Raw genomic sequence first — 21,112 nt, 5'->3', positions numbered from 1 at the left:
CCATTGTGCTTTCTTGGTTGAGCCATCCAATTAGGTCCACTCTACGGCACTTTAGTTTTTTTATACAGCCCTCTAATATTTTTCTCTTTCTGTTTTTGTCTCATACTTTGGAATGTTACTGTTAAATTTGTTTCAATATTGCTTTCTGGGAGTATATTCCAATCACAAATTGCAGTATAAAAATTTATTTTCTTAATTTACCTCTGATTCTTTTTGTCCCATCTTAAATCTGTGTCTTCTACAAACTCACGCTTCCATTCTTGGAAAATTGTTTTTCCTTATTTAATCTTACTGAAGCTATTATGAACTTGAACAGTTCTATCAAATTTGAACTCCCATATTCTTGGGGCCATCCTGGTAATTATAGACTGTTATGTAGTTTGTGTTGCATAAATAGAAAATATGGGTTTGGGTGGGATGCTCCAAAGGGCAGTGTGGACTTGTTGGGCCGACGGGCCTGTTTCCACACTGCAGGGAATCTAAATCTAATCTAACCATTCCAGTTTAGGAATTTTGGAAGTCAATAAAGTATGGTGAGTCACTTTTGCAAACAGTAATGATATCATTTAAATAAAAGTTAATACAAATATTCCCGAAAGCATATTTGTTCCATAGTGTCATTGCAATGTCTGGCTGCTGGTGACACAATGTTACTTTAACAGTCTCACAGCGCTCTCTGGTGACACTGTATTAGTTTAGCAGTCTCACAGCACTTCCTGGTGACACTATTTTAGTAATCTCATAGCACTACCTAGTAATACTATATTAGTTTAGCAGTCTCACAGCACTCTCTGGAGACCCCGCCTAAGATTAGCAGAGTCAGAGTCAGAGTCAGAATGCTCTCAGTGATGTTACATTAGTGTAGCAGAGTTCAGGCCATTCCCTGCTAACAGTAACATTAGCAATTTCACAGCGTCTCTGGTGGAACTTTAATTTAACACAATCAAAGTAAACTCAAGTGACACCATGTCAATGTAGCAGACTCACATTTTCGACAGTCTCAAGAAGTATGCGCTGATGGCAATGTCAATTTAGCAGTCTTTCATTGGTCTCCAGTGCCCTAAAACTGTTTAGTGGTCACACAGTGACCTCTGGCAATATTATCAAAATAGTAGTATCTTCGTGTCCACTGGTGGTGACACTAAAAACAGAAAGTAATTAATACTACTGAATGTCTACCTGAGATTAAAAGGCCAATCTTATAGAATCGCAAACCTGAAGAAACCACAGACAAATAACTCGCAACTGGGACTAGTTTTGTTTGGGAATATGGTCAGCATGGATGAGTTGGACCAAAGGGTCTGTTTCCATGCTGTATGACTATGACTCAGTAAGACTCAGCACGTCTTGCAGCATCTGCATTGAGAAAAACAGAGTAATCGTTTGAAGTCCAATGACCCTTTGTCAGAACTGAAAATCTCTGGGAAAGGGTGATATTTACAATAATGGGGTAGGGGAGTGAGTACAGACATGGAGATGGTGGTCAAAAAGCGAGGAAAAAAAACAGGATAGATAAAGAAATTCTGATAATAAGCTAAGAGAGAGATGGAGTGCTGAGTTCTTGCTGAGACAGAAGTCTTACTAATTAGTTACATGGCTATGATATCATAAATTTGCATACAAAGGTTGAGTTCTGTGCTTACTAAATGTTCTTGTATACAGCACACAGAACTGGTTGATCACACTCACTCCATTACACAGAGAAGGCAAGGCAAGTACCTTTACATTGGAACATCACAAGTCATGATGTCACGTAAGTGTCTTAAAGGCACAGGCTTGTTTTATCTAAAATCTATGCCATAATACCATTGGACCCTCTGGGATCTATATTGTGAATGATAAAATAGTGCATTTCACAGCAAAACCATCATAATACAGCATATTCCGAAGAAACAACACAAATTTCTTTTAAAAAGTTAAGATTCATAATCGATTGGCAATAAGAAATTCAAAAGGAGTCTATTACTGTTGATGTCTTGGTGCAATTTTAACAGTATGGAGATGCCAGAATTTCACACATCTTCTTAGTGTCAGTAGTCGGACAAAAGCAAATACAGAAACATAAATAACAGTAGTAGGCCAATTGGCCCTTTGAACCTGCTCCACCATTCAACATGATTATGGCAAGTCATCGCGCTCAATACCCTAATCTACCCCTCCCCCAATATCCACTGATCACATTAGCCAAAAGATATATCTACCTCCTTTTTGAAAACATAATCACATAATGATTAACTTTGATGCACTGCACTAATAATGGAGCAACCATTCCATATCCCTACGTCAAAGCACAAAAGACACCAAGATCTGTTATAAAGGAGAACATACATAGAATAATAGTGTAAATATAATAACAGGGATAATAAAACAAACCTTACTACAACTAAAATTAATCTGAACTGAGGCACCACTTTCCTCTTCATAAACCTCTACTGCCCAATAAGCATTATAACAAGAAAATGAAAAATACTTGATGAAAGATACTGAACTTACCGCAGAGGTGTCAACAGCTTTGAAATCAACTCCTTTTGATGTCAAATTGGTCATTTTCACAGTCATATTTCCATTCTTGAAGAAACCAAATGTGTTTAAATGGATCTTTTGCCTAACATCATCCTGAGGAAAGAAACAACCATGCTGTAATCAAAGGCAATATTTGCCAAGATTAGAAGACAAAATTCAAGACTTTTAAGAGGACTGGTCTAGTCCAATGAGTCTGGACTAGCTGTAGGAAAAATCAGGTACTAGTTTATTCCATTAGCCCTTTCCCTTATTGTTAAACATGTTCATTTAAAAATATTCATCCACTTCATTTTTAAAAGCTATTAGGGGTTCTTCTTCCAGTTGTTTGTGGTGCATTACACATCATAACATCGCTGTATAAAAATAGCCTCATCACCTTGTTTCAGAGATAGGAGGAACTGCAGATGCTGGAGAATGAGATAACTAGATGAATACAGCAGGCCAAGCAGCATCAGAGGAGCAGGAATGCTGACGCTTCAGGCCTAGACCCAGAAGGGCTTTCCTGCTCCTCTGATGCTGCTTGGCCTGCTACGCTCATCCAGCTCTACACCTTATTGCCTCAGATTCTTGTACCCAGTTACCAACCATGGAAATAGATTTTCCCATTTTTTGAAAATCTCTCAATTTGAATGCCGAGATCGATCTTGTCTAAATTTCCTTACTTTCAGCAAAATAGTCTTACTGTTCTAGTCTTACTTGGGGAAATGAGGAGATATTTCTTCAGCCAGAGAGCGGTGGGCCTGTGACGTTCATTGCCACGGAGTGCAGTGGAGGCTGAGACGTTAGATGCCTTCAAGGCAGAGATGGATAAATTTTTGATCTCACAAGGAATCAAGGGCTACGGGGAGCGTGCAGGGAAGTGGAGTTGAAATGCCCATCAGCCACGACTAAATGGCGGCGTGGACTCAATGGGCCAAATAGCCTTACTTCCGCTTCTATGTCTTATGGCCTTACTGTCCCTCCTTACAACTAAATTCACCCTTTCCATGTCTAACTTCCAGTCTTTATACAGCTTCCTCAAGTAATGCGTTCGAAGCCAAGTCTATTCTTGCATGGATTTGGGATTTACCTTCACTTTTGTCAGCTACATCATTATTTTCAAAACCTAGAATCTCACTTTTTTTAAAAATACAGCTTAATCCACTTACCTGCTTAGTTTTAAAGACTTGCACATCTGAACTCACTTGCTCTCAGTAAATGTATTTGCGTTTTCTACATTCAGTGTATATGTCCTTTCTAGTTCTTCCTCAAAACACATTCACTCAGTAAATGGTTAAGGTCTGGCATGCACTGCCTGAAAGCATTTAGACCCAGGTACAATAGAGGCTTTCAATATGAAATTAGGTTATTATCTAAAAAAGGAAGAATGTGCAGCATTATAGAGAGGTGGTTGGGGAATGGCATTGGATGAATGAATTGATCAGAGAATTGGAGCAGATGCAACAGGCTAAGTGGTGTGTTTCAGTGCTGTAACAATTCTTTGATGTGAATTCTACAGAATAAACTTTAACTAATTAATCTGCCTTTTTCCCTCTGGAAAGTCAGTCATATTACAAAATTGTGAAGCATTAATTATGAAGAAGAATATAATATCTGTCCCAACAATAACTTCTCATCTCTCAGGCCCAAAAAACAACTATTAACAAATAGATAATAAAGAGTGAAGCTGAATGAACACAGCAGGCCAAGCAGCATCTCAGGAGCACAAAAGTTGACGTTTCGGGCCTGGACCCTTCATCAGAGAGGGCGATGGAGTGAGGGTTCTGGAATAAATAGGGAGAGAGGGGGAGGCGGACTGAAGATGGAGAGAAAAGAAGATAGGTGGAGAGGAGAGTATAGGTGGGGAGGTAGGGAGGGGATAGGTCAGTCCAGGGAAGACGGACAGGTCAAGGAGGTGGGATGAGGTTAGTAGATAGGAGATGGAGGTGCGGCTTGGGGTGGGAGGAAGGGATGGGTGAGAGGAAGAACAGGTTAGGGAGGCAGAGACAGGCTGGACTGGTTTTGGGATGCAGTGGGTGGAGGGAAAGAGCTGGGCTGGTTGTGTGGTGCAGTGGGGGGAGGGGACGAACTGGGCTGGTTTTGGGATGCGGTGGGGGAAGGGGAGATTTTGAAGCTGGTGAAGTCCGCATTGATACCATTGGGCTGCAGGGTTCCCAAGCGGAATAGGAGTTGCTGTTCCTGCAACCTTCGGGTGGCATCATTCTGGCACTGCAAGAGGCCCATGATGGACATGTCATCTAAAGAAGGGGAGGGGGAGTTGAAATGGTCCACGACTGGGAGGTGCAGTTGTTTATTGCGAACCGAGCGGAGGTGTTCCGCAAAGCGGTCCCCAAGCCTCCGCTTGGTTTCTCCAATGTAGAGGAAGCCACACCAGGTACAATGGATACAGTATACCACATTGGCAGATGTGCAGGTGAACCTCTGCTTAATATGGAAAGTCATCTTGGGGCCTGGGATAGGGATGAGGGAGGAGGTGTGGGGGCAAGTGTAGCATTTCCTGCGGTTGCAGGGGAAGGTGCCGGGTGTGGTGGGGTTGGAGGGCAGTGTGGAGCGAACAAGGGAGTCACGGAGAGAGTGGTCTCTCCCGAAAGCTGACAGGGGAGGGGATGGAAAAATGTCTTGGGTGGTGGGGTTGGATTGTAGATGGCGGAAGTGTCGGAGGATGATGCGTTGTATCTGGAGGTTGGTGGGGTGGTGTGAGAGAATGAGGGGGATCCTCTTTGGGCGGTTGTGGCGGGGGCGGGGTGTGAGGGATGTGTACACATCCACTACACATCCCTCACACCCCACCACAACCGCCTATCCCAGGCCCCAAGATGACTTTCCATATTAAGCAGAGGTTCACCTGCACATCTGCCAATGTGGTATACTGTATCCATTGTACCTGGTGTGGCTTCCTCTACAATGGGGAAACCAAGCGGAGGCTTGGGGACCGCTTTGCAGAACACCTCCGCTCGGTTCGCAATAAACAACTGCACCTCCCAGTCACAAACCATTTCAACTCCCCCTTCCATTCTTTAGATGACATGTCCATCATGGGCCTCCTGCAGTGCCACAATGATGCCACCCGAAGGTTGCAGGAACAGCAACTCATATTCCACTTAGGAACCCTGCAGCCCAATGGTATCAATGTGGACTTCTCCCCTTCCCCCACCGCATCCCAAAACCTGCCCAGTTCGTCCCCTCCCCCCACTGCACCATACAACCAGCCCAGCTCTTTCCCTCCACCCACTGCATCCCAAAACCAGCCCAGCCTGTCTCTGCCTCCCTAACCTGTTCTTCCTCTCACCCATCCCTTCCTCCCACCCCAAGACACACCTCCATTTCCTACCCACTAACCTCATCCCACCTCCTTGACCTGTCCGTCTTCCCTGGACTGACCTATCCCCTCCCTACCTCTACACCTATCTTCTTTTCTCTCCATCTTCAGTCCGCGTCCCCCTCTCTCCCTATTTATTCCAGAACCCTCACCCCATCCCCCTCTCTGAAGGGGGGTCTAGGCCCAAAACGTCAGCTTTTGTGCTCCTGAGATGCTGCTTGGCCTGCTGTGTTCATCCAGCTTCACACTTTATTATCTTGGATTCTCCAGCATCTGCAGTTCCCATTATCACTATTAACAAATAGATTTTGTTTGTATCTTCCATTCAACATTCTGCTGATAAGACCACATGCTCTTTAAAATTGTCACTGTAGATAAGGTGAAATCATTACTGTCCTACGAGACGATGGGGTTCTTCCATGAGAGAGATGACTGGTTTAACTTGAGGGCCACCACCACACAACTGAGCAGTTGAGAAGGGCAGTTCTTCATGGGAACCTCAGCTGGTGTGCGAACTGAACCCATGCAGTTAGCACCAAGCTGCATTACAAACGAGTCATCCAGCTAACTGTGTTAACCAGCCCCCACTGGAGATTACTCATTTGCTGAATACCAAAAAAAGTCTAAAAAGCTGAAGTAGTGAACAGCTCTGACATTTTTCAGCATGTCACTATTTTGTTTAAACTCAATCTGTAATCAGTGCTCCAAAACACAGGTGTCATAACTTGACATGAAAACTGGTGGTTTCATTAAACTTACACCAAATACATACATACATTCTTGATAAAATGCCATTATCAAGGTTCTACTTCTCATTCACTGCTTGCTTGAATGCATAGCTAATCAAATATTACCACTGCAGCAACAACATTCTTATTGAGCAAGGCCAGAGCTCAAATTATGTTGTGTCAACATACAAGAAGGATGTATTTGCACTGGAGGAGGTGCAGAAGAGATTCACCAGGACGTTGCCTGGGTTGAAGCATTTCAGCTCTAGAAGACAGGCTGGATAGGGTCAGATTGTTTTCTTTAAAGCACAGATGGCTTGGGGGGGACCTGATTGGAGTGTATAAGATTAAGCGAGGCATGCAAAGGGTAAAAAAGAAATAGCCATTTTCCCCTCAAAGGGTCAATAACAAGGTGACATAATGTTAAGGTGAAGGGTCGGTGGTTTAGGGGAAATTTAAGGAAAAGGTTTTTCATCCAGAAGGTGGTGGAAAGTGGAATGCGCTGCCTGGAAGATAGCAGTGGCCCCATAACTTTTAAAAAGGTGTATAATTGAATATTTGAAATGTCATAACATTGAAGGCTATGGGCTAAGTGCTGGAAAATGAGATTTGTATAGATAGGTGACGGTGCACACTCAATCGGCTGAAAGACCTATTCTTTATTGTATGACTCTATGACTCGAACATTTGCACTTAGATGATAGGAACAAAGGAATGACAGAAAATAAGGTTGAAGGAATGGAATCCTATCAGTCAAGGAATCCTATCAGAGTACCTTCCCTCACTGCTCGAAGATCTCTCCCACTAATTTAACTGAAAAGTGGTGTTGTGATTCATGAAGGTATTTTGTAAATTAAAGCGTTCATCTGCATTAGTTGTGACTACAGTAACTTATAAGATAAAGACTATTTTGCAAAGTACAGGGAGTGATGGAAGTTCATAATGTTATTTGGGAATGCAGGTTTTAAATGGTACTTAAGAAATTAAGAAATGGAGCAGGAGTGGACCATTTGGCCCTTCAGGCCAACCTTGCCATTCAATGAGATCATGGCTGATCTGCCCCAGGCCTCAATTCCTTTCTCGTACCACCACCTCCTCGTAGCTTTCAACTCAGAAATGTTCATCCTTTTTCAGCAAAAGATTATCATGGTTGACAGGGCCCTTGGCTGTGTCCGATTCAATTTCCGCACTTCTGTTCTCACCCTTCTCTTCCCTCCAAATACACGAATTGGCCTTCCCCCTCCACCCTCCTCTCCTCATCCCACCCTAGTTCTCAGTTTCCATCCCATCAGTGTCCAGAAGATCATGAGCTGCCATATCTGCCACCTCCAGTGGAATGCAACCAACAGACACGTATTCACTTCCTAATGAGACACCTTGGTCCACACTCAAAATGTAGACTAGGTGACTGCTTTGCAGAATGCCTACATTCTGTAAGCAAAAATGACCCCAAGCTTCCAATTTCAACATACCACCAGGTTCACTGGCCAGCATTTTCGTCTTGGACTCCAGTGAGTCTCAGCACAGGCTGGAAGAACAGCATCTCATTTTCTGCTTGGGGACCCTGCAGCCTCAGGACTCAAGACTCAATATCATGCTCAGTAACTTTAGAACTTGAACACCTTCTTTCACCCGTTACCCACCCCAGACAAGGACTGCTTTCAACCCAGTTCACTCATGTGATTGAAGCTAACCAGCCAACAAGCCAGCCAAGGAGTTAATTGTTCAGCTATCTGTGGAGTTGAGTTTTTAGAACCAGCAGAGAAGAAGCCAAAAGCAGGTTCAAGCAATGGGAAGAGGAATAACAGAGGAGCTTTTATGAGCAGGAGCCTAAAGGCCCTCCGCATTTTCCTGTCCTGCAGGCCCTTCCAGTCACCCTCCACTGACACCCTCATCCGCTTATCTGAATTTGTCCTCAGCCTCAACAACTTCTCCTTTAATTCCTCCCACTTCCTGCAAAGGGGGTGGCCATGGGTACCTGCATGGGCCCAAGCTATGCCTTCCTTTTTGTAGGGTACGGGGAACAATCCCTCTTCCAAAGCTACACTAGCCCTATCCCCCATCTCTTCCTCCATTACATTGATGGCTGTTTCGACGCTGCCTCATGTTCCCACGAGGAGCTCAATCAGTTCAGCCACTTCACCAACACCTTCCATCTCAACCTTAAGTTTACCTGGACCATCTCTGATGCCGCTCTCTCCTTCCTGGACCTCTCTGTCTCCATCTCTGGCATCCACCTGGCAACTGATATCCATTTTAAGCCTGCCAACTCCCCCAACTACCTAGAATATTCCTCCTCTCATCTGCCTTCCTGCAAAAAGGCCATCCCCTATTCACAATTCCTCCGCCTCTGTCCCCAAGATGAGGCATTCCACTCCCGAACATCCCAGATGTCCTCTTCTTTCGAGAACTGCAACTTCCCCTCCACAGTGATCGAAAATGCCCTCAACCGTGTCTCCTGCAACTCATCCCTCACACCCCCTATCCATAATAACAACCAAAACAGAATCTCCCTTGTCCTCACGTACCACCCCACCAACCTCAAAATCCAACGCATCATCCTCCGACATTTCCGCCATCTGCAATCCGACCCCACTACTAAAGACATTTTTCCTTCCCCACCCTTGTGCTTTCCGGAGGGACCACTCTCTCCTTGACTCCCTTGTCCGCTCCACACTCCCCTCCAACCCCACCACGCACTTTTCCCTGCAACAGAAGCAAGTGCTACACCTGCCCCTATACCTTCCCCCTCACCCCCATGCCAGGCTCTAAAAAGAACTTTCACAAACAGATGTTGCCTGCACATCTGTTAATGTAATATACTGTATCCGCTGTTCCAATTGTGGCCTCCTCTACACCGGGGAAACCAAGCGGAGGCTTGGGGACCACTTTGCGGAACACCTACACTCACAGTTCACAACAACAACTGCACCTCCCAGTCACGAACCATTTCAACTTCCCCCCCGCAACTCCTCGGACGATAGGTTCATCCTGAGCCTCCTGCATTGCCACAATGACGCCACCCGAAAGATACAGGAACAGTACCTCATATTTCGCTTGGGAACCCTGCAGCCCAAGGTATCAATGTGGACTTCACAAGCTTCAAAATCTCCCCTCCCCCGACCATATCCCAAAATCAGCCCAGCTAGTCCCCGCCTCCCTAATCATTCCTCCCACCTCAAGCACCACCCCATCTCCTACCTACTAACCTCATCCCACCTCCTTGACCTGTCCATCCTCCCTGGACTGACCCATCCCCTCCCTAACTCCCCACCTACATTCACCTTAATTGGCTCTAAACCAGTCTCTTTGACCTGTCTGTCTCCTCTCACCCTACCTTCTCCTTTATCCATCTTCTATCCGTCTCCCTATTTATTTCAGAATCCCCTTCGCTTCCCATATTTCTGAAGAAAGGTGTCGACCCAAAATGTCAAACTTTCCTGCTCCTCTGATGCAGCTCGACCTGCTGTGTTCATCCAACTTCACACCATGTTATCTCAGAGTCTCCAGCATCGGCAGTTCCTACTATCTCTGCAACACCTTTTATGGGCAGTCTTCAAGCAGTTAGGACTGGGGAGATTTCGTGAATTGCGAAGACGACAGTGAGAAGAATGTTTCAGGAATGGAAAACTTGTGCAGTATGTTAGAATGGAAGACGTTCGACGGAGCTGTTGAAGAATTTTGGGAACCCCTATTAAATCAGAGTGAGCAGAGTTAGCCTACAGATAACGCGCATCAACTTGTTAAAAGGAAATAATTACAGCCAAGCCAGCTGAGCAAGTAATTTTAGCATGGAAAAAGGGGATAACCTTCACTAAGGATAGAACTTGTATGAGAGTACTGCTAAAATGAATTTCAATGAAATGAAGATCATTCCAATCATTCTTGTTTAGTATTGTATACTTTGCATCATTTTCCTTTGCTGTAATAAAGTTTAATGTCCTTTTGACACTTGACAGTAGTCGCCTCTTTTGCAGTAGCTAACCTTCACAATTAAGAAAAAGAGAATAAAACTCAGTTTATCAAGACAGGCTTCAATCTGGGATCTAACTGTCCAGCACTACAATCAGCTGGGGTCACAACAGAGAGCAACTGGGAGGCATGACGAATTTACAAATTCTTGGTTGAGAAAGAAATAACTCACAAGATATGTCACAGTCTGATGACAGGCATGAAATTTCTATATTATTCTAGCTAAACTGGAACAAAATCAGATGGACAAATATCTGGTGAAAGCAATTAAAGTTGTCCAGCTTGTGAAGTACTTGTGGTTACAAATCTTTGGAAGCTGCATAACGTACCAAAGATCAGAGCACAACATCCAAAATGTATTTCAGCTAAAGTTCCATTTTTGCCAAAAGCCTCTGGTAAACTGGCTGTACTTGAAGACATTTATTAATTTGCAAACCCAAAGTACTTCATGAACAAAGCTGAAAACTGTAAAATCTAAGATTGAATAATATGGAAAATACCCAACAGTCTGGGGATCGTCTGAGAAAAGGAAAAAAAGAGGGGGATAAGGAGGTCCATAATTCAGAATTTCTGAAAATAAACATGTGAATCTTGAATTTTACATGCAGTTGTTTAGTGGCTTTGAGTTTTCATATACAGGTGGAATTTCCCTTTGTAGTCTGGATTAACAGTCCAGTGAATACGCGGCTAGGCTATTGTCTTCTCTAATGAGGCCAGACCAAGTGAGGATGGCGGTTTTCCTTCTTAAAGAACACTAGTGAACCAAGTGTGTTTTTATGAGAACGAACAATAGATAACCATGATTCTACTGTCAACTGTCATAAGAACACAGCTGGTTCACGAGTGTTCTTTAAGAAGGAAAACAGCCATCCTCACTTGGTCTGGCCTCATTAGAGAAGGCAATGACCTAGCTGTATTATCACTGAACTGTTAATCCAGAGACCAAGATAATGTTCTGGAGACCCGGGTTTGAATCCCACCACTGCAGATGGTTGAATGTGAATTCAATAAAATACCTGGAATTAAGAATCTAATGATGACTATAACCCCATTGCCAATTGTCAGAAAAACATCTGGTTCACAAAATCCTCCAGGGGAGGAAACTGTCATCCTTACGTGGTCTGGCCTACACTTGACTCCAGACCCACAGAAATGTGGTTGATCCTTAACTGCCCTCTGGGGAATTAGGGATGGGCAACAAATGCTGGCCTAGCCAGTGATACCCTTATCTCACAAAGAAAAGAATAACCCAGTAGTCAGTGCTGGGATCATAGCTCAGAAATAAAACTTCAAATTTTACAAGAGACATAAAAGAAAAATCTATTGTAGTTTAAAAGGACAGTGAATTAGTATTTGATGTTTTGAAAAAGTTTAAAGGGAATTGGAGGACAGATTTTCCATAGATCCAACAAACATGGGTTGAATGATCTCACTCTGCACTGTAAAATTCAATAAATCAAATGAGTCAACTAATTTATTTACTGCAGTGACTTAGAGCTGCGAGAGGGCTACAAAATAGGGCATTCCTGGATAAGTGCAGTTCCAACAATATTCAAAAAGCTCAACACCACCATGAAAAAGCAGCCTGCTTCACTGACACCCTATTTAACATCCTCAACATTCACTGCCTGTGCCACTGACACACAGCAGCATCAGAATATACCATCCAATCCTAAATGCACTTATTCTCAATGAGTTAGATGAGTAAGTTGATTAACCTTTTTTGGGAATGGGTAGAGGAATGACAGCAACATGGAACTAAGATGTACTCAATTTCCAATTCATATGGAATGTGTGTTACACGTTCCTCATTGTCAACAAAGGAAGGTAAAACATTTAATTTTGGAGATATATTTCAGAAAGGAAGAAATATTTAGTCAGCAGTCTCACAGTTAAAAGGGCTCTCTCTTTGTTATTCACTTGCCAATTCTTTCCCTCAAAATGATCAACGTGGCTGGCCTCCAAATACATCATCTGGCTAATACTGTTCAAATATTTCATTAACTTTTAATTGTAATTTGATGCACATCAAATATAGCATTCCTTCTCATGAAGGAAAGAACAGAAGTTCGTCTAGATTCAGTTTTAGGCTTTTTAAAGCCATAATACAGGATATAATTAATATTTTTAAAGATCAAAAAGTTAATTAAAGAGGAGCCAAAGATTTTTCATAAATTCTAAACATCATATCATTATGTCAATTGGTTAAATGATGGGCGTGATGCTTATAGAGTTTGAAAAGGCACCTGACAATTAAGGCATCCCCTTTTCAAAAGGGATTGTGGCAACATTGAAGAAGAGTTGTTTAACGAAGGGAAGGAAATGCAACATTTCTGAAGCAATTTAAATATTGGGAAATATTTAAAGGGGAGACAACAGCTTACTAGTATTACCGCTTGACTGTTAATCCAGAGATCCAGGTAATGTTCGGGGGTTCCGGGTTCAAATCCCACCATGGCTGATGTAAGATTTTCAGCGATTTGGAGACTGTAAGTACTGTAGATGCTGGAAGCTAAGGTCAATAAATGTGGAGGTGGCGAAGCACAGCCAGTCAGACAGCATCTGAGGACCAGGGAAGTCAATGTTTTGGACCAAAACCCTTCATCAGGGCTCCTCAGATGCTGTCAGACAGGCTGTGCTTTCCAGCTCCACATTTATTGACACCAGATGTTAGGTGTTTCCCCTCCCAGAGAGTAGGGGCCCTGTTGAATGCAACTCTTGCTGGTATGTTGGGCATTGATTCTGGATCACAATGAGGAATTGGACTGGTTCTGGATGGAACAGAAATCCCAACATATAAGTGATGAAAGTCTTTGTAGGCAACACTAGCCGCATATAACGTCCTAGACTGATTTTAAATTACCTCAGTGGATGGCAGTTGAATTTCCCAGACAATTATATTATCCGTGTCTATTTTTTCTCCTGTTTTTGCCTTTTTTAGTTGTTTACCGGTGCGCAGGAATAGATTGGAGGAAGGGTGGCCATCATGGCCTGGGACAAGATTTGGTCGGTCAGCTGGTCCTATCTTGCACAAATATTTGTGCAACAGAAGTCTATTATTAACATGGTAAAACTCTCTCAATGTCTTTTAAACAGAACGAAGTTGCAAGTTCTGACATAGCATGAGCTATGTTATTTGAATAATGGGAAAAACACAATATTTCTTTGCAGTCAGTTTGATTACTATCTAGTTTAATCAACTTCAGAACGTTTTCTTGCAAAAATTGGAATATACAGAAAGGCATTCCTCAATTATTCCAAATATTTAATTTACACACAAATTAAAGGACTTGCAGTCTCCTAGTATCTTGTCCCAACAATGCCCTACTCTTTCCATCTCTTACCTCATTTATGCCTATTATTCCAACTTAATTGTTCTAAGTCCATTTTCTGTATACTATCCCGTCCCTTACTTCGTCACTACTAAACTTGCTTTCTGTTGCCATCACATTCTGAAATTTTGTCCCTCGTTCCCCTGCAACCCCTCTCTTCAACGTTACAACATTCCTGAATCTCCATCTCTTTTACCTACTTTTAGTCATCTCTCAGCATCATTCGATATCCATTTTCTTTCCTCACACTTCTGTTCAGCACATGGGAATTTTCTTATTTAAAGGGTTACGCAAATACAATTTGTTTTCGCGATTCTCTTGGCTCCTCAAATTCTTTTGCATCACACTAACAGTGGGAAAAGCCCTTCAACACCAGCTCTCCACACCAACAATTCCAATTCAACACGTTCCTTGAAGTCAAAGAAAAAGTTTGGAACAACAAATTATATGCATGTTGACAGTTCTACACAGTTGAAGTTGATAATGTACCAACAAATATAGTAAATAGTACTGTATCTGTGTGATCTCAAAGGAATAGACTCATCTCCAGCAGCAAAGCATTTCTCTGCATGCTGGAGATTTGCATAGAAAATTTCTAAAATTAAATACGAAACAGTATAATGCAGTCCATGTACAAGAGAATAAATGTTGGAATCCATGTGAAACTAATACTTTCTCAAACAGCGGTTACTAAATTTGTGGTAAAGTGAGTGAGGACTGTATGTTATAAAAGCTGTGGGTAGCATTTCTCGCTTAATTTACCACAGAATTTAATGTTAGTGAGTGTTTAATGTTCATGAGATCTGAGCTTGCATGTCGAGCAGTTCCAATCTTGACACTGAAATCATGCACTTGAAAATGCAATGCACAGCTAATGAGGCAGACCACTCCAAGTTTTACAACATAAGATTGCCTCTGGAGGTGGCTTTGCACCTCGGTAGAAACTTTTCAAACTTACCCTTAAGAGGCATTCAGGGCAGTTGTAATGTTTATCTGCTTAAAATGGAATTATGATTAAAGGATAAAATCAGGATATAAAGTTGGCAGGAAATAACCACAGTTCTTGACTTGCGTAAAATAAATTCAGCCAACTTCTGTCGAGGGGGGCAGGTCTGATGTTGCCAATACAAATGTGCACTGACTGTTCAGGTCAATTGAGCGAAGCATTTTGACTAATACAGGAAAAAAAAAATTCTTCAGTGCAGTTTTGACATAGCAATGAATTATTTGCTCTTGATAGATTGAACAGTGTGGAACATATTCATAATACAATATGTGTTTTTCCTTATTCTTTGTTGTCCTAAATACGTTCGGTGAGAAATTGGGGTCAGAAGCATTTGCTTTTTGGCAAACTACAAGTGTCCTTTAAAATGTGCCAGATTTTCAAACTGATTTGACATAGCCACCACCATTTTTATTAATAGAGGAATCGAGTTCCGGAACCAAGAGGTTATGGTGAAGCTGTACAAAACTGTGGTGCAGCCGCACTTGGAGTATTGTGTACAGTTCTGGTCACTGCATTATAAGGAGGATGTGGAAGCTTTGGAAAGGGTGCAGAGGAGATTTACTAGGATGTTGCCTGGTATGGAGGGAAGGTCTTACGAGGAAAGGCTGAGAGACTTGAGGCTGTTTTCGTTAGAGAGAAGAAGGTTGAGGGGTTTCTTAATTGAAACATATAAAATAATCAGAGGGTTAGATAGGGTGGATAGGGAGAGCCTTTTTCCTACGATGGTGACGGCGAGCATGAGGGGACATAGCTTTAAATTGAGGGGTGAAAGATATAGGACAGATGTCAGAGGTAGTTTTTTTACTCAGTAGTAAGGGAATGGAACGCTTTGCCTGCAACGGTTGTAGATTCGCCAACTTTAGGTACATTTAAGTCGTCATTGGATAAGCATATGGACGTACATGGAATAGTGTAGGTTAGATGGGCTTGAGATCAGTATGACAGGTCGGCACAACATCGAGAGCCGAAGGGCCTGTACTGTGCTGTAATGTTCTATGTTCTAATACAATTCACTTAAATCCTACAGTGAATACGAGAATTTAAAGTCCTTTTGTTTATTTGCTAAATCAGATGTTAACATATTAAAATATTTAGAGGCTCATTTTTAGGCAATTATAAAGTAAAAATCATTATTTATTCCTACCAATATTCAATGTGATCCACACTATTGTACAGTTAACTTTTTCCTACAAAATGGCTTTTTCATGAATCTAGTGCTTATTTATCAGCTTTACTTTTAAATAACCATATCAAGCAAATGTTATGTCTGGCACCTAACCTGAAAAGAACAAGATTGCATTTCATTGTGCCCAAGGATATTTGTACATGACTATTTACAGTTGCCAATTTCAAAGACTGATTTTATTTTCACTGTAACAAAGTGTGAAGCTGGAGGAACACAGCAGGCCAAGCAGCATCTCAGGAGCACAAAAGCTGACGTTTCGGGCCTTGACCCTTCATCAGAGAGGGGGAAGGAGAGAGTTCTGAAATACATAGGGAGACAGGGGGAGGCGGACTGAAGATGGATAGAGGAGAAGATAGGTGGAGGGGACAGTATAGGTGGGGAGGGGATAGGTCAGTCCAGGAAGGACGGGCAGGTCAAGGAGGCGGGATGAGGTTAGTAGGTGGGAAATGGAGGTGCGGCTTGAGGTGGGAGGAGGGGATAGGTGAGAGGAAGAACAGGTTAGGGAGGCGGGGACGAGCTGGGCTGGTTTTGGGATACAGTGGGGGAGGGGGAGATTCTGAAGCATGTGAAGTCCACAATGATACCATTGGGCTGCAGGGTTCCCAAGAGGAATATGAGTTGCTGTTCCTGCAACCTTCGGGTGGCATCATTGTGGCACTGCAGGAGGTCCATGATGGACATGTCGTCTAAGGAATGGGAGGGGGGAGTTAAAATGGTTCGCGACCGGGAGGTGCAGTTGTTTATTGCGAACCGAGCGGAGGTGTTCTGCAAAGCGGTCCCCAAGCCTCCGCTTGGTTTCCCCAATGTAGAGAAAGCCGCACCGGGTACAGTGGATGCAGTGGACCGCTTTGCAGAACACCTCCGCTCAGTTCGCAACAAACAACTGCACCTCCCAGTCGCAAACCATTTCCACTCCCCCTCCCATTCTCTTGATGACATGTCCATCATGGGCCTCCTGCACTGCCACAATGATGCCACCCGAAGGTTGCAGGAACAGCAACTCATATTCCGCCTGGGAACCCTGCAGCCATATGGTATCAATGTGGACTTCACCAGTTTCAAAATCTCCCCTTCCCCCACTGCATCCCTCAACCAGCCCAGTTCATCCCCTCCCCCCACTGCACCACACAACCAGCCCAGCTCTTCCCCCCCACCCACTGCATCCCAAAACCAGTCCAACCTGTCTCTGCCTCCCTAACCGGTTCTTCCTCTCACCCATCCCTTCCTCCCACCCCAAGCCGCACCCCCAGCTACCTACTAACCTCATCCCACCTCCTTGACCTGTCCGTCTTCCCTGGACTGACCTATCCCCTCCCTACCTCCCCACCTACACCCTCTCCACCTATCTTCTTTACTCTCCATCTTCGGTACGCCTCCCCCTCTCTCCCTATTTATTCCAGTTCCCTCCCTCCATCCCCCTCTCTGATGAAGGGTCTAGGCCCGAAACGTCAGCTTTTGTGCTCCTGAGATGCTGCTTGGCCTGCTGTGTTCATCCAGCCTCACATTTTATTAACATGTAACAATATGTTGCGTTAAAGACACGTACTGCGAATGAACATGGTTGGTAATTAGGACAGAATGAGCTTGGCTGTGTTACTAACACACTGGCTTATCTGGCATTCGTTGCTTTGGCTTCAAATAGCGAATACAACTACGGTAGGTAACAAGGTGATATGCATCAGTGCAACCGAACTGAAGACGTAACGGGGGTTTTTGGAGGGGGAGGGTGTTGGGGAAAGTCAAGTGTAACACGAATCCAAAGGAACGTAATTCCTACATCGAATATTTACGTGTTCTAATGAGAGGCAGTAAGTATCCCACAGGGTGTCTTGTACAAGGAGAGGACGTGACTCTAGTTAGCTGTTAAACCACGGAGACAAAAACAAATGCAATAAAAGGCGGCCTCCCACGAAGGGGAATCGTCCATATGTCAGGCTGGATCCATCATTTAAAACCATTCCCACCGCTAGTCCATATGCCGCTCCAGGAGAAAATAAACACAATTTCCCAGACCTCCAAAACTCAGCCTTTACCTTCAAGATCAGGCGATGGATTCGGCCGCAAACCGACGTTAACAACAAAGTCCACAGCAGAAACGTCCAGCTCCGGTGAAACATCACTGCCGCCACCGCCATGTCTTGAGACAACGTCACCATCCGGATGAACTTCCGGGATCAGAGGTCACCGGCGGAGAGGCCAACAGGCAGCGGCGTCAACGTAAGAACCAAGAGAATTGTGGGCGATGCAGTAAATCCGGAACAACCGCAAGTTGCTGGAGAAGCTCGGCAGGTCTGGCAGCATCTGTGAAGGAAAAAAATCAGAGTTAACGTTTCGGGTCCGGTGACCCTTTCGCAGTTGAGAACTGAGGACGCGAAACGTTAACTCTCGAGGTTTTTTTCCTGCGCAGATGCTTCCAGACCTGCTGAGCTTTTCCAGCAGCTTCTGTGACAGCGTCAACATAGAGCGGCGCCGTACGGTGCAGAGGGTAACTCCGTTTGAAACACTAATCTCTATCCACAGATGCTGCCTGACTTACTGAGCAGCTTTTGTTTCAATTTCAGCATCTGCAGATTGGTGCTTTTGTCGGGAGTAAATTTATTTGAACTCAGAAAATAAAGAACTAATATACACAAAGGAGTAAACGTACTTAATTAACACAAAGCTTGCTGAAACTGGATTGTTCTTTCGAGCAGTGAATGTTAAGGGGAGATTTGATAGAAGTCTTCGAAGTCACACATGGTTGTGGTGAGTAAATAAGGAGAACTTGAATCTGACAAGTATCAAGACAGGGTACACATTAAAATGCAGTACTGTAGGAACCAAAGATAATGGGAACTGCAGATGCTGGAGTATCCGACATAACAAAGTGTGGAGCTGGATGAACACAGCAGGCCAAGCAGCATCTTAGGAGCACAAAAGCTGACGTTTCAGGCCCAGACCCTCTGATGAAGGGTCCAGGCTGGAAACGTCAGCTTTTGTGCTCCTAAAATACTGCTTGGCCTGCTGTGTTCATCCAGCTCCACACTTTGTTATCTATAGGAACCAAACTGTGAAGGAATGACACAAGTCGTTTAGCTGACCCAAAGAGCTGGCACCAGATCAGGTTTATGTCCACATTGACATCAATAACAAATTCCAAGACAGAAAATGACAAATGAAATGTTACAGATTTATAGAGGGAAAGGGAAGGTTGGGAGGTCCAGCAATTTTTAAAAGGATGATGGGTTTGAATTTCAAGAGAATGGTAACCATTTTGAAATTGATTGATTCAGGGGATAGCAGCAGGCTGACGATGAAATAACTCCACAGAGGCTGGTATCCCATCACCAGGTCACCCTTTATTTACACATGGCAAATCCTTGACACTGATCCAGCTCTCAGTGAGCAGAACTCCTGTTTATTTTTATATCTTTTTTCGCATGTGTAAGTGAGAGGAAGAACAGGTTAGGGAAGCGGAGACAAGCTAGGCTGGTTTTGGGATGCAGTGAGGGGAGGGGACGAGCTGGGCTGGTTTTGTGATGCGGTGGGGGGAGGGGAAGAACTGGGCTGGTTTTGGGATGCAGTGGGGGAAGGGGAGGTTTTGAAGCTTACCAGTCAAGTTGTATTCCACTCAGTGGAGCTTGATTGGCCAGGAACTGATGGAGGTGTATGAGAGTATGCTTCTGTCAGGTAGCATGTGCAAAAATGTGAGGAAGGGTCTCACCGCTCTCATCTACAAGTGGAAGGAGGAGGGGAAGGAAATTAGAAATTGGTGACCAATCTCGTTGCTGAATGCAGCCTACAAAATCCTGTCTAAGGTCATCGCCAATCAGGTCAGGTCTACTTTGGGAATTGGTGGTTCATCCCGACCAAACCTGTACTGAGCAGGACAATCTCTGAGACCCTGTGTTCCACAGGGACATGAAGGCCTACATGCAGGACAGGGAGTGGTTGCATGCATCATCAGCCTGGACCAGAGTCAGGCTGGCCTGCCCATTCTCTCCTGCCTTGTTTGAGTGTTGTATAGAGCCTTTTGCTTAGCCCATCAGGAAGGATGTGAACCTGAGAGGGGTGACTGTTCCAGGCAGTGGAAGTCTGCAAGTCAAAGCCTCCCTGTACATGGATGACAGTTTGGATCCACTGTCAATGCACACACTCATGAGCATCTACAACCATTTTGATCTGGGCTCAGGAGACAAAGTAATTTGAGGCAAGAGCGAGGCCATATTCTTTGGGAACTGGGCTGATTGATCCTTTGTCACCTTCACCATCAGGACAGATTACCTGAAGGTGCTGGGAATATGGTTCAGAGAGGACAGGTCACACAAAATCTTGGGAGAAGCGCATTGCCAAGGCAAAGCAGAAACTGGTCATTTGGGATCACTGCTCCTTCTCCATTGCAAAAAAAACCTGATCATCAGGTGTGAGGCAATCTCTTTGTTGTATGTGGTGCAGATCTGGCCCATTCCAAAGCTGTGCTGTTTTAGTCACCTGTGCCATCTTCCACTTCTTCTGGAGATCTAAGTTGAACTGTGTCTGCAGGGGCTATATGTAGAAAACTCTGAATAAGGTGATAGTTTTTGTCGAGGTTCATCCTGAGCAACTCTGATGCAGGACTCTGTGCTCCATTCCCCATGATGCACACTGAGACAAATATCAACAGCGCCTGGAGGACCATCAACTCAGTGAAAGACGCTCTTTGATCTATCTGAAATTTGTTGGTCTTCCAGAACAAGGAGTTGAGTCCAACCGAGTGTTCCAAACTGGCACATTCCAAGGTCCAGGACTACGTGCTGAGGGACGCACAAAAGCTTGGGGCAGCTGCCACCAAGGTGCAGTGGGGAAATACCACTGTCTTAGGTCTTTCTGCTGCAGTTAAATGGGGGGTCCATTCAGTTATAGGACCCTCCTAGTGCCTGAAATGTAAGTAAATAGCAACTTATATATGTAAGAGATGTCTTATGTTTGTTTGAATAGAGTCAAACTCCGATGTTTGTTTCCTTGATATGATATGACACAGAACTGAACTGCTTTTGTGACTACATACGTATAAATGAATATTTATAT

The 21,112-nt window shown here is 43.8% G+C and overlaps 1 protein-coding gene across 2 annotated transcripts in view; it reads right to left on the bottom strand.

Moving 5' to 3' along the window:
• gpr107 (G protein-coupled receptor 107) overlaps positions 1 to 18,240 on the bottom strand; it is a 113,084-nt gene extending 94,844 nt beyond the window's left edge. For both annotated transcript variants that reach the window (XM_048558914.2, XM_048558915.2), the window contains exons 1-2: positions 18,100 to 18,240; positions 2,494 to 2,616 (exon numbers count right to left, since the gene is read on the bottom strand). In XM_048558914.2, the coding sequence (XP_048414871.1) occupies positions 2,494 to 2,616; positions 18,100 to 18,222 (246 nt within the window). In that variant the 5' untranslated portion in view covers positions 18,223 to 18,240. The remainder of the gene's footprint in view (positions 1 to 2,493; positions 2,617 to 18,099) is intronic.
• Between the last annotated feature and the right edge of the window lie 2,872 nt (positions 18,241 to 21,112).

The sequence above is a fragment of the Stegostoma tigrinum genome, chromosome 29 (genome assembly GCF_030684315.1).
Source record: "Stegostoma tigrinum isolate sSteTig4 chromosome 29, sSteTig4.hap1, whole genome shotgun sequence".
NCBI classification, from domain to species: Eukaryota; Metazoa; Chordata; class Chondrichthyes; order Orectolobiformes; family Stegostomatidae; genus Stegostoma; species Stegostoma tigrinum.
The sequence above is the reverse complement of the archived record's forward strand: the minus strand, read 5'-3'. Positions and strand labels throughout refer to the sequence as shown.